We start from the raw sequence: 12,296 nt of genomic DNA, 5'->3' as shown, positions 1-12,296 counted from the left end.
CTTTAAGCACTAGAAGATACTCTGAAAATGCTTTCAGAGCTTATATTCATTTTTTTTAAATCAACCAACTGAAGAGTTTCAATAAATATAGTTTGTTCCCCAGTTCCATATCAAATTTCTGGTGATAACATTGAAGGCATTCACAGCAAGAAGAGGCCATGTTTAATTGTATGCAACTGTGTTAAGAGTCTGAGCCAGGACAAGGAAGGGAGATACAGATTAGGAGTATCTGGCTCAAACCAGTTCTACAGCCAGTACTAAAGCTGAGGTGTGAGCATTCACATGATCAAATGGTTGCATGTAATGACAAACCAATGTGGAAAATGGCTCCAGCAAACAAGGTACCAGTAGAAATCCGGTGCCCATGGAACTGAACTCCATTGAGATAGGAATACTTTAATACAAAATATCTGTGCTATTTACTTCTCTTGAGATATCAGGAGTTGCATGTTGATTCTACTAGGTCAAGAAAATGAGCTGCTAAAAAAAAAACGTGCTAGGTGGGATTTGGACAGAAGGGAGCTGCAGCTAAATTGCTTGGGCAATTCTGACAATATAAGTGCAATAGAAAGATTATTTCAATTGCCTCAGGACAGCAGGAAGCAAAGTGTGAATTGGTTCTCTGACAGATGACATGCAGTAAACACACAAGCAGTATTTCGTAAAGTAGCAATTTGTCATACAAGTATGATGTGTGATCCTTTTCACAGCAGTGGTACAGAAAGTAATTTTTGGTTCAAGATTAAAGATTAATAAATAAAATATTTATTCAGATGGGGCAGATTCTTAGCTTGAACAACATTTTCATTCTATACTCTTATTAAAGAAATGAAGTAAACTACTTCTATCCATAATCAGTCATTTGTGCACATACTTCATTTTAAATAAATGAAATATCTCCAAACCTTAGACCAAATTCAGACAATACCTTTATTTCAAAACTCTCAATTTCATTTACAATCTCTTCCAATGCACTGCTACTTTGTTCCCAATTTTCCAACATCCTCCATATGTACTTCCTCTTAATATCCCTATACTCATCCAGTTCTGGCCTCTTGATTTTAGCTGATCCATCACGGCATCCGTGATCATCCTCCCCAACATTTCTTAAATTGACATGAGTCCAAAATCCTAACTATGGGACCAGGTATCAAATATGATGCAACTAAGCACACGAAGCAGTATAATACTGTGTTAAAGACACTGCAAAATTCTAATTATTACAGAATATCTGACAATATTTAGCAAGCAAATTTGACAGAGGTTTGTTTTTAAAACCTCAGTGGATAGATTTCTGAGCTATTCTCCCTACTTTAACTCGATGTAATATGCTCCTTTCAGCTTCTCTACACTTAAATGTATATACATTCGAACATCAAATGTATTTAACCTTAGTATCAAGCTACTCCCAACCTAAAATACTGGTGGTCAAGCATCAGCTCCCTCTGTTCCAAGGAGAGTCATCCTACATTTTCCAACCTCTCCCTATGATATCTCTCATCTGTAGTAATATCTGAGAAAACATGCTACACATTTAAGGCCTTCACGCTTTTTCCTGAATTGTGGTGCCCAGAATTAACCACAGCAATCCAGCTAAGGTCTCACTGATGAGATATACAGTTCAAGCACGACTTGTTTACTTTTATATTCTAATTTTTTTCTAGATTAACCTAAGCAACACAAATACTTACTTTCCTCTGCTGCTGTATATATTGTGCCTGGTAATTTGGGGTGAACTTCTGCAGTTTTAGCAGCAATTACAATATTGGCACCATCTTTAGCTACCTTCAAAGCAATTGCTTTACCAATGCCACGACTGGCTCCGGTGATGAAAAGAGTGCGACCTGCAAGTTTCCTGGAAGGAATAAAAAGAAGAAACTCATGAGAGATCACTTGTGCATTTTGAACTAGAAATACTATATTGCATATAATTTTGGTTAAAGTTGATGTAAAGATTAAATAAATTTGAATGGACCTGTATTTGAGCACTGTGTTACTCTGTTTTAGAATGTAGCTAAGCTGAAAGGAGCCCAGTTCATCTTTCAGCAGAGAATGAATGCCTTGCTTGGAAGACTCAGGAGTATTTTACATGCCCAGTAGAAGAAAATCAGAAATAACACAGAAGTATAATAATTGTTTGTTTCTATATTGCAGGACAATTAAAGCAGGAAGAAGAGCTCAGAAATCTGTCCACAAAGGGTTTTAAAAATATACCTGTGTCAGTTGTGCTATGTAAAGATTGTTGGGTATTCAGAAACAAGAAGTATCTCCTTGCTACAGTAAAAATCAAACTGCACAGCACATCCTCCATTTTCTCAGTGTCAAAAGTACATCTCTCAAACACAAGGAATGAAGGCAGTTATGCTATTTTACTTGTAATTTCACAGGGAATTAGAATTAGATTTATTATCACTGACATATGTCGTGAAATTTGTTGTTTTTCAGCAGCAGTACAGTGCAAGACATAAAGATTATTACAAACTACAAAAATAAATAAATAATGCAAGAGAGGAATGCCTTCTTGAGGCACCACCTCTTGAAGACATCCTCAATGGTGGGGAGGGTTGTGCCCATGATGGAGCTGGCTGAGTCTACAACCCTTTGCAGCCTCTTTTGATCCTGCACATTGGAGCCTCCATACCAGGCCATGATGCAACCAGTCACAATGCTCTCCACCGTACATCTGTAGAAATTTGCAAGAGTCTTTGTTGACATACCAAATCTCTTCAAACTCCCAATGAAATAGAGCCACTGGCGTGCCATCTTCATGACTGCATCAGTGTGTTGGGCCCCAGATAGATCCTCTGAGATGTTGACGCCTGGGAACTTGAAGCGGCTCAGGAACTTGAACTTGTCAACTTGTCACAACCTCAGAATTGAGCTGCAAACTTGGGATAAAACTGCCCCAATTATGTCTTTTCAATTAATGTCAGCACCATCTTCTTTGGCATCCTAGTTTACAGAAACATATTTGAAATTCCTTTTAATACACTTACGTCATTTGCTTTGACGCTCTGACTGGTCAAATTATCTTGCTGTTATCCTGAGCATGAAATTGTATCTAAACTTGCAAATTATTTTAATTTTCTACAGCACAGGTCCTCCCCAGGTTATGACAAGGTTCTATTCCTGAGAACTGTTCATAACCGAAACAAACAAACAAACTGTCAAACAAGTCAGAATGCAGCCGCCCAGTAATATATTTAAATAAAAACAAAGGCCAACCAAGGACAGTGTGGAGTTAAACTAAGGCCTTTAACCCAACCATTCAGATATTGCTGTAAATCCAGTTCCCAAACAGCAGAAGATGCATGCAGCCACTGGCAAATCCATCTTGCCGGTCTCCCAAATGCTCATTTCTATGTACAGGCTGAAAGAAGTTGGGCATTCCTAACATGGGGGGACCTAAATAAATCCCTAGTTAATCTTAACAAAATGAATCTGCCAAGGATTTACACAGAAAGTACAGCACAGAAATGAATCAGTTCAAAAAGTCTTCGCTAATGTTTATGCTCCTCATGAGCCTTACCTCACCCCCATTTACCCAAATTTAAGCACAACTTTCAAAGCCTTTAAGTGCAGCTTGTTTTTCCAAAGGTTAGCCTCAAAGGTACTTTCATCACAGCATTGTGGGGCACTTTCAAATACAGGTCTCAGAAGCAAATGAACATGCACTGAAAAATTATCCATACACCATACAACAGCACCTCTCATAATTTTTATACAGGAATTATTCAGCTTTCTAACTGCAGTGTTTCAATTAAATACACAATTCCCTTCCTTATTTTAAAAAAAACTTGAATATCTTTATCCTCCTTCATAGAGCAAGTCCCATTTACTTCACCTTTCTTGACAATTTAGATATGGTTGTTGAATTTTGTACTTTTACGAAAAAAGTGACCATGCACAAGGCCAACTTAGTTGCTGGTAAATAAATGATTACCACTTGCAGCACACAGATACGAGTTCCTGTGCAAGAATTTTGACTGTTTGCATAGGTTCGATCCATACACCGTCTGTCAACAGTTTCCACGGAGTTATTACAGACAAACAAGGCATTTCCTGCTAAAACTTTCCATGTCTTTTTACTCATATAGTATTGCATTATTTATGTCTTACCTTGCCCTTTTAATCCAACCCCGCTATTTCCTACAATAATCAAACCATTCTGACTCCCTTGATTTGTTCTTATGTTGCTCTACATACAATTCTTATGGTGGTAACTGTCAGCAAAACTTCTTGATATACCTTTACTACTTTATAGAGTTTCCTTTCTTAGCAAGAGTGATTACAGCAACCCCTCCCCTCCCCAAATCAGATCAGAATTAATTTACTTTTCTTAAGTGGACAAAGTAGAGAAGATAATGAATTACAAGCAGAGCTCCCAATGAAAACAATACACTCTTTACATTTGCAGTAGAAGTTTGTCATATCTCAGTGGCATTCCCAGAATTTGGCACAGTGCCCCACAGTCATAGAAGTGATCTCATTACAATTTAATTGGGTTCAATGCCAGACATAGTTAACAGGAGTTAGGAGCCACAATCCAACAGTTTGATGAGAGAGTGCAAGGTTTCTGGAGATTAAATAGCCCAGACTGAGGGAGGGGTTGGGGAAATGTTCAATAGTACAAGGGCATTATAAAGAAAAACATTTTGCAATTTGTCTGAAACAATGTGCTAATTCAATCACTGCATTGACCTATACTAAACTGCAGAAACCACATTCAGACTTTTTCTTGATACTTAATTTTGTCTGCTTCATGACAATAACTGTTTGCATGTGATGTTGCATTGCCAACAGCTTGCATTTTGTAGCACTTTGAACATTATTAAAAAATACAAAGCAGCAATGCCAATGTCGTAACATGCAACAGGTTATCAACAAGCCTTATTGTGGCCAGGCAATGACATGCCCCACTCATAATAGATGATCTAAGGACCATCACAGGCTCAAGAATAGTCTCCTGTAATTATGAACAATGTATGATATGACCTTTGGAAGAAAAAGCAAAACAATAAGATATCTGCTAGTTATCTATTCCTGAAATCTGACTTTTTTTTAAGTCACTGCAGTCCTCAAAGCGTGCAAAATTACATTCACTGCGCAAGTTAGGGAAATGGGATGGGAGAAAAATATTTATGGGATTGTTCGGGGCTGTCATAGACTTGAACAGCCAAACGGCCTCCTTCTACGTGGTAAGGAAATACACTACAATAAAATACATTAAATGTAAGAAAAAAAAAAATCAAGTGAGCTCCAAACTACTCAGAAAAATAAAACGCACAAAATGTTCTTTATAAAGCTAGCTAATCACACCTTCCTCATAGGGGGCAAAATATTTCCACTCCTCCACATCAAGAATCTGGACATATTATCTTCCTGTCCATCGATAATCACTGTACCACAACATCTGGCAACTTAGGTTCATGTACACGTTATTGTCTCCAACAAGGGTAAAATCAGGGCAGAGTCTGTAAGACAGATGGAAATTCCAAAAGAATTCTGGTGCATTGCGGCTGTATCAGTTCTGCAGTCGAGCTCTTTAAAAGTGCAATACACTTGTACCCACTAGCACTGTATCCCACTGTTATACTCACCATACAGTACCACTAGGACTATGACTTATGAAATGATAGGTCTGTATCAACTGGTACAGTAACCTCTTCCAGAGTTAAATTGATAGTTCACTGTCAATCATCACGTTATCCTATTGTTACTTCTGGATATGGAACTGGATCTGGTAACCATTCAGGGATTTATCTGCAGATCTGAATGAATATGCCAAGACCGTCACTGACTTCATCAAGCCCTGCATGGATGAGTGTATGCCTTCAAGAACATACCGAGTTTTCCCAAACCAGAAGCCCTGGATGAACCAGGAGATTCGCAGTCTGGTGAGGGCTGAGTCTGTGGCGTTCAAGAATCCTACAAGAAGTCCAGGTATGACCTATGGAAGGCCATCGTGAGAGTGAAAAGGCAATTCCATTTGAAGTTGCAGACACAATCGGGTGCACAACAGCTGTGGCAGGGTTTGCATGCCATTACTTCCTATAGGGCGAAACCTAACAGCATGAATGGCAGTGATGCTTCACTCCCTGATGAGCTCAACGCCATTTATGCACACTTTGAAAAGGAGAATAACACTACACTTGTGTGAATCCCCACAGCATCAGGCAATCTTGTGATCTCTATCTCAGAGGTCGATATCAGAACATCCTTCAAGAGGGTGAACTCTTGCAAGGCATCAGGCCCTGAAGGTGTACCTGGCCAGGTACTGAAAACCTGTGCTGACCAACAGGCTGAAGTGTTCAAGGATATTTTCAACCTCTTACTGCTGCAGTCTGAGGTTCCCACAGAAGGGCAGCAATCATACCAGTGCCCAAAAAGAGCACAGTGAGCTGCTTCAATGACTATCACCTGGTAACACTCGCATCTAATGTGATGAAGTGCTTTGAGAGGTTGGTAATGGTTAGAATTAACTCCTGCCTGAGCAAGGACCTGGACCTGCTGCAATTTGCCTACTGTCATGGCAGGTCCACAGCAGATGCAATCTCACTGGCTTTCTACTCTTTGGAGCACCTAGACAATAGCAAAACATACATCTGGCTGCTGTTTATTGATTACAGCTCGGCATTCAACACCATCATCCCCTCAATATTAATCAACAAGCTTCAAAAACTGGCCCTCTATACCTCCCTCTGCAACTGAATTCTTGACTTCCATATTGGGAGACCACAGTTAGTGTGGATCAGTAATAGCATCTCCTCCTCGCTGACAATCAACACAGGCACACCTCAAGGATACATGCTTAGCCCACTGCTCTACTCTCTCTACACTCATGACTGTGTGGCTAGGCACAGCTCAAATGCCATCTATAAATTCGCTGATAACACCACTGTTGTGGGTAGAATCTCAGATGGCGATGAGGAGGCATACAGGAGTGCAATAGATTGGCTAGTTGATTTGTGTCACAACCACCACCTTGCATTCAACGTCAGCAATACCAAGAAACTGATTGTGAACTACAAGAAGGGGAAGTCGGGAGAGCACGCATCAGTCCTCATGAAGAGGTCAGCAGTCGAAAGTGTGAGCAGCTTCAAGTTCCTGGGCGTCAACATCTCGGAGGATCAATCGTGGGCCCAATACATTGATGCAATCATGAAGAACGCATGCTAGCAGCTCTATTTAGTTTGGAGTTTGATATTTCGTATGTCACCAAAGACTCTTGCAAATTTCTACAGATGTACGGTGGAGAGCATAGTGACTGATTGCATCACAGCCTGGTATGGCGGCTCCAATGCGCAGGATCGCAAGAAGCTGCAGAGAGTTGTAGACTCAGCCAGTTCCATCACGGGCACAACTCTCCCCACCATCGAGGACATCTTCAAGCAGTGGTGCCTCAAGAAGGCGGCATCCATCACTGAGGACCCTCACCATCCGGGACATACCCTGTTCTCGTTACTACCATCAGGGAGGAGGTACAGGAACCTGAAGACCCACAGTCGGCGATTAAGGAACAGCTTTTTCCCCTCCGCCATCAGATTTCCCAACAGTCCATGAACACTACCTCGTTATTCTTCTTTTTATTTATTTTGTAACTTATAGTAATTTTACGCCTTTGCACTGTATTGCTGCTGCAAAACAACAAATTTCACTACGTACAAGTCAGTGATAATAAACCTGATTCTAACATTGCTGTGCACATAATGGCTATACTAAAACCAAATGCAGGTCTCTCCCTTTTCACGTATTGCAGACAAGGTGCTTTATCGATCGATACAGAGCAAAGATGCCATATTTTGTTGACAAATGCAATATACCGAGAGCTTAAAATTTTTAATTTTGATCCAGGGTAAAAGCTAACTGTTCTAAACAGGTTAATTCAATAAAATTCCATTTAATACATAAGAAAGGATTAAGTCATTGTGCTAATTAGGACACAAAGCTCATGAACACTCCCTTCAGAATCAGGAATTAAAAATTAGGCTAAAGTCCACAACAATGTATGAAACTCAAGAGTGCCTCAGAATGTCAGGGGGTACAGTTAAAATTATAATGGAATGATTATCTTTTCATCCAACTGCCAATTAATTGCAGTAAGACCTTAAACACTCCATAAACCTTGACCCTCCACCCTCAATGATGAAACACAAGTCATTTTTCACGCCAAGCTCATCTGTCAACATTACAACACTGTACACCATATTATGTGATGACTGTAATGCCATTGGACAGCCAAACCCCACCAACCTGGGAAGGAAATTATAAAATCAGTATGAGACAAATCATTATTTGCATTAGTTCTTGTGTTAGTTGAAATAGGTTAAACATTACCTATCATATTGCCTTGTGAGGAAATAGTTAGAATTGCAGTACTGTTGTTTGGAGGATTATAACATGTAACAAACTAATGAACGCAGTGATTTTTGCTCCACTGATTTTTGAATTTGTTTAAAAGCCAGTGAGGCAATTTTACCAGCTCCACTCATCTGAAAGATGAACTTCACAACCCACAAACTTTCTGTGCTTCAAGTGGAATGATGAATAGCAACATCTGCAGGAGAAAGAGGGGACCATATGCTTTATATTACAGAGTATTAACAAATTATTTTTTTTAAACAATTTTTACTCTGGTGTCAATACACTGCAAGTAACAATACGAGCAAGTCTGCTATTTTGGTTTATTGCGCTCCTGCTCAAAAACTGCTAAAAGGAATTCTAGACCCAACACTGTTGCATTCAGTTGCTGGCTGTTTCTGGCAAGCCACAATGAAATAGCAATGAGTTCATGATGTGAAGAAAAATTTAAAATGAAGGTTCAAACTTAAAATTTTCCAACCATCACTATCCTACATTATGTCAGAATAGAGTATTCAAAGAATCCAAGCTAATTGTGAAGACAAAGATCTTGAATTTGTAACTGGTCTTTCACAACCTGGAAAAAAAATTCCAAATGTTTCACAGCTGTTGATTCCTTTAACTTGTGTCATGAAATAATTTTGGTAAACATTTCAGATCATTTATGGAGTAAAGTTCCACTAAGCAAATGACAAATAACTATTTTTAAAAACAATGTTCATTGAGGAATAATATTGGTCAGAAACCTGAGATAACTGCTTTTCTACTCAAATATATTAGCAAGATCTGGCAATTGCAGACAGTTTAAGTTTCATCCAAAAATTTTACATTAAAAATCAGCCTGGATTAGGGGCTGAAATTTCTCTGTTGTGTTTTAGGCAATAACATTCTAACTCAGAGGTCAGAGTTCCACCAACTGACTCAAGACTGATCCTTGATTTGTGAACACATTCCATTACCAGCACACTCCAACACTGTACACAGTGCTCCAGATGTGATCTCAACAAAGCCATATTTAATTGAAACATAACCTCCCTGCTTTTGTATTCAATTCCCTCAGCAATCAATAATAATATTGTCAGCTTTTGATTACTTGCAGTACTTGCATACTTGCCTTCTGCAAATCATGTACTAAGACACCTCAGATTCCTTTGCATCTCATAGCTCTCCATTCCCACAGTTCAGATAAGATGCTTCTATTTTTCCTGCCAAAATGGATACATTCATATTTTTCCACACTATATGCCACTTGCCAAATCTTTGCTCATTCATTTAACCTATGTATTTCCTAATGTTCTCTTCACAATCACTTTCCTACTTAACTTTGTGCCACCAGCAACCATACTTACAGTGCATTCATCCCTTATATGAATTATTGAGGGGTCAAATCAATGCATGTAGCATACCACTCCTTACATCCTGCTGACCAGAAAGACCTATTTATGCCAACTCTTGATTAAAAACAGAAAATGATAGAAACACCCAAGTCAAGCAGCACCTGTGATAGAGAAACAACATTAGCATTTCAGGGCTGGAGATCCTTCATCTATAGAAGACCGCGATCAAGATATTAACAATGAAGGGCCTTTGACCTGAAACAGTAATTCTGTTTCTCTCTCCACAGGCGCTGCTTGATCTACTCAGTGATTCTCGCATTTTCTGCTTCTATTCCGGATTTTCAGCATCTACAGTTTTTTTTTATTTTCATATGCTTAGTCTGTTCCCTGTTAACCAACCAATCTTTCATCCATGCTAAAACATTATCTGCTAGGGCATGAGATTTTATTGCAATATTTAATTTGGTGACTTATCAAATGTTTCTGTAAATCCAAGTGTAGTACATGCATCATTTCCCCTTCATCCACAGCACATCACTTCTTCAAACAACGCTAATAAATTGATCAAACATAATTACCCTTTCACAAAATGATATTGACTTTGCCAGAGTAGTTTGAATTTTTCCAAGTGCCCTGTAACATCAACTAAAACAATAATTTTCAACATTTTCCGTATGACAAAAGTTAAGCTACCTGGCCTGTAGTTTCCTACTTTCTGTCTCCCTCCCTCTTTGGCGAAGAAAAGGAGTCACAATTCTCTCTTGGTTCAAGACTCCCCTTAAAATGTGTTTCTTCGCACCAGCTTGTGGTCTCCGAATCTATGATCTCCTTTATGGCTAGAGCTCAGAGGCAAATAGTTTGCCAAGTACTTTGCAGCGTGTTACTACATAACAAGTGGTACTAATGAAATGCAATCTATTGTCAAAAATAATAATATTCCATAGAAGATTGCAAGCAAGAAATATAAAATTCTACATTATCTCATGCCAAGACTTCCCATGATTACTAACTAAACATTATATTTCTGTTCAACAAGTGTTCCATTTGGAAAAAAAAGTTCAGTGAGAACTCACATTCAGATCAAAACAATTAAAGGGAAATCTAAGTCATGTATTTTAAATGCGAATTTACTTCTGTAAACTCATGACTTAATCTCAAATTTAAAGAGAATAGCACACCCAATGATTAAGCAAATTTATCCAGCAAGTGGCGGAACCATGCAGAGCTTTAAGATCTGTAGTCTGCGGTATGTTTCCTATGACACAGCAAACAAAAAATGTCAGGTGTGGCTCAATGGGAAGCACTCATCCCTCTCAGCCATGATTCAGGCATAAAATTGAGGCCAATACTCGAACGTGCTACTGCAGGTGTGCTTTCACTTGCACAAGACAATAAACTCAGACCCTCATCTGTTCTCTCCAGTGGAAATAAAACATGACAATATTTCAAAAGGTAGAGACAATTTTCCTAATATCCTGGCAAATATTCAACTCACAACCAATCTTGTCAAAGAGATCACTCGATCATGATCACAATGCTGTTTCTGGGATTTTACCAAGTGAAAAATAGCTACCATCTTTCCTACATTGTACATGAAAGTACATGGAAATCCATTAAACGAATGGTCTTAGACCTGAAATGATAACTATGTTTCTCTTTACACAGATGCTGCCTGATCTGCTGAGTGTTTCCAGCATTTTCAGATTTTATTATTGCAAAGTATATAATTGATTCTAAAGAACCTTAGTGCGTGAGAGGTCCTCTATAAAATACATTCTTTCTGGGACATAACAATGTGAGAATAGCTTTGGGTGTGCTCTCCTTCTGCCAATCTCCATGTAGTGTAACAAGAGCATGTGACTATGTCAAAGCATATAAAATAAGCAGCTTTTTTAGCTAAGTTTGAAATGCTCGCACATTTAAAACTGTAGATTGTGGAGGATTGGCTGCTGCTTAGCAAATACTGGATTAGGAAATGTTTTCATAAGCAAGAGGCCACTGCAGAAAATACACCTTTGTAGAATCAGTGAGAATGAAATTATTTGGGTCGGCATAGACAAGTCAGGCCGAAGGGCCCATTTCCCTGCTGTATACCTAAATGACTTTGCAGCCAGTTAGGTACTTATGAAGCTATAATGCAGGAAAAGACAATTTGTTTAGAAGTGTTAGAGTCCATGTCACCCTGAGAATCAGAAAGACTTCCTTCCTCTTCTTTGAATGGTGGTCTATGGCACTTAGTGTTCAGGCTAAAAGAGTTCCAAAAATCTTCATGAAAATATAAACAAGAATACAAATCAAAACTCTTACGGTACAAATACTTGTAGAGACATTGGTAATCTTGTGAAATACCTAGAGTAATACAAGTTGATCCATTACCTGCCTGATTGTGTCCACAGTGATCTTTGCTGCAATTAAAGAAACTCCTGTGTTTTATTGATCAAACACTTGATTCTAAAAAGGTTATGTAAACTTTCATTCGAATCTTTTCTTCATTTCCCCATTGCTTTACGAAAATGGTACCATGCAAAACTGTGAATTCTATGTCAGGATTGAAAATATGTCCTTTATCAGTCTGTAAATAATCCTTTGCATTAAAAC

General features: G+C 38.6%; 1 protein-coding gene across 3 annotated transcripts in view; it reads right to left on the bottom strand.

The window, feature by feature from the left end:
• Positions 1 to 12,296, bottom strand: part of hsdl2 (hydroxysteroid dehydrogenase like 2) — a 117,372-nt gene that overhangs the window by 98,034 nt on the left and 7,042 nt on the right. For all 3 annotated transcript variants that reach the window (XM_052019989.1, XM_052019991.1, XM_052019990.1), the window contains exon 3: positions 1,692 to 1,855. In XM_052019989.1, coding sequence (XP_051875949.1) covers positions 1,692 to 1,855 — 164 coding nt within the window. The remainder of the gene's footprint in view (positions 1 to 1,691; positions 1,856 to 12,296) is intronic.

This window comes from Pristis pectinata, chromosome 7 (assembly GCF_009764475.1).
Source record: "Pristis pectinata isolate sPriPec2 chromosome 7, sPriPec2.1.pri, whole genome shotgun sequence".
In the NCBI taxonomy this organism is placed as follows: Eukaryota; Metazoa; Chordata; class Chondrichthyes; order Rhinopristiformes; family Pristidae; genus Pristis; species Pristis pectinata.
The sequence above is the reverse complement of the archived record's forward strand: the minus strand, read 5'-3'. Positions and strand labels throughout refer to the sequence as shown.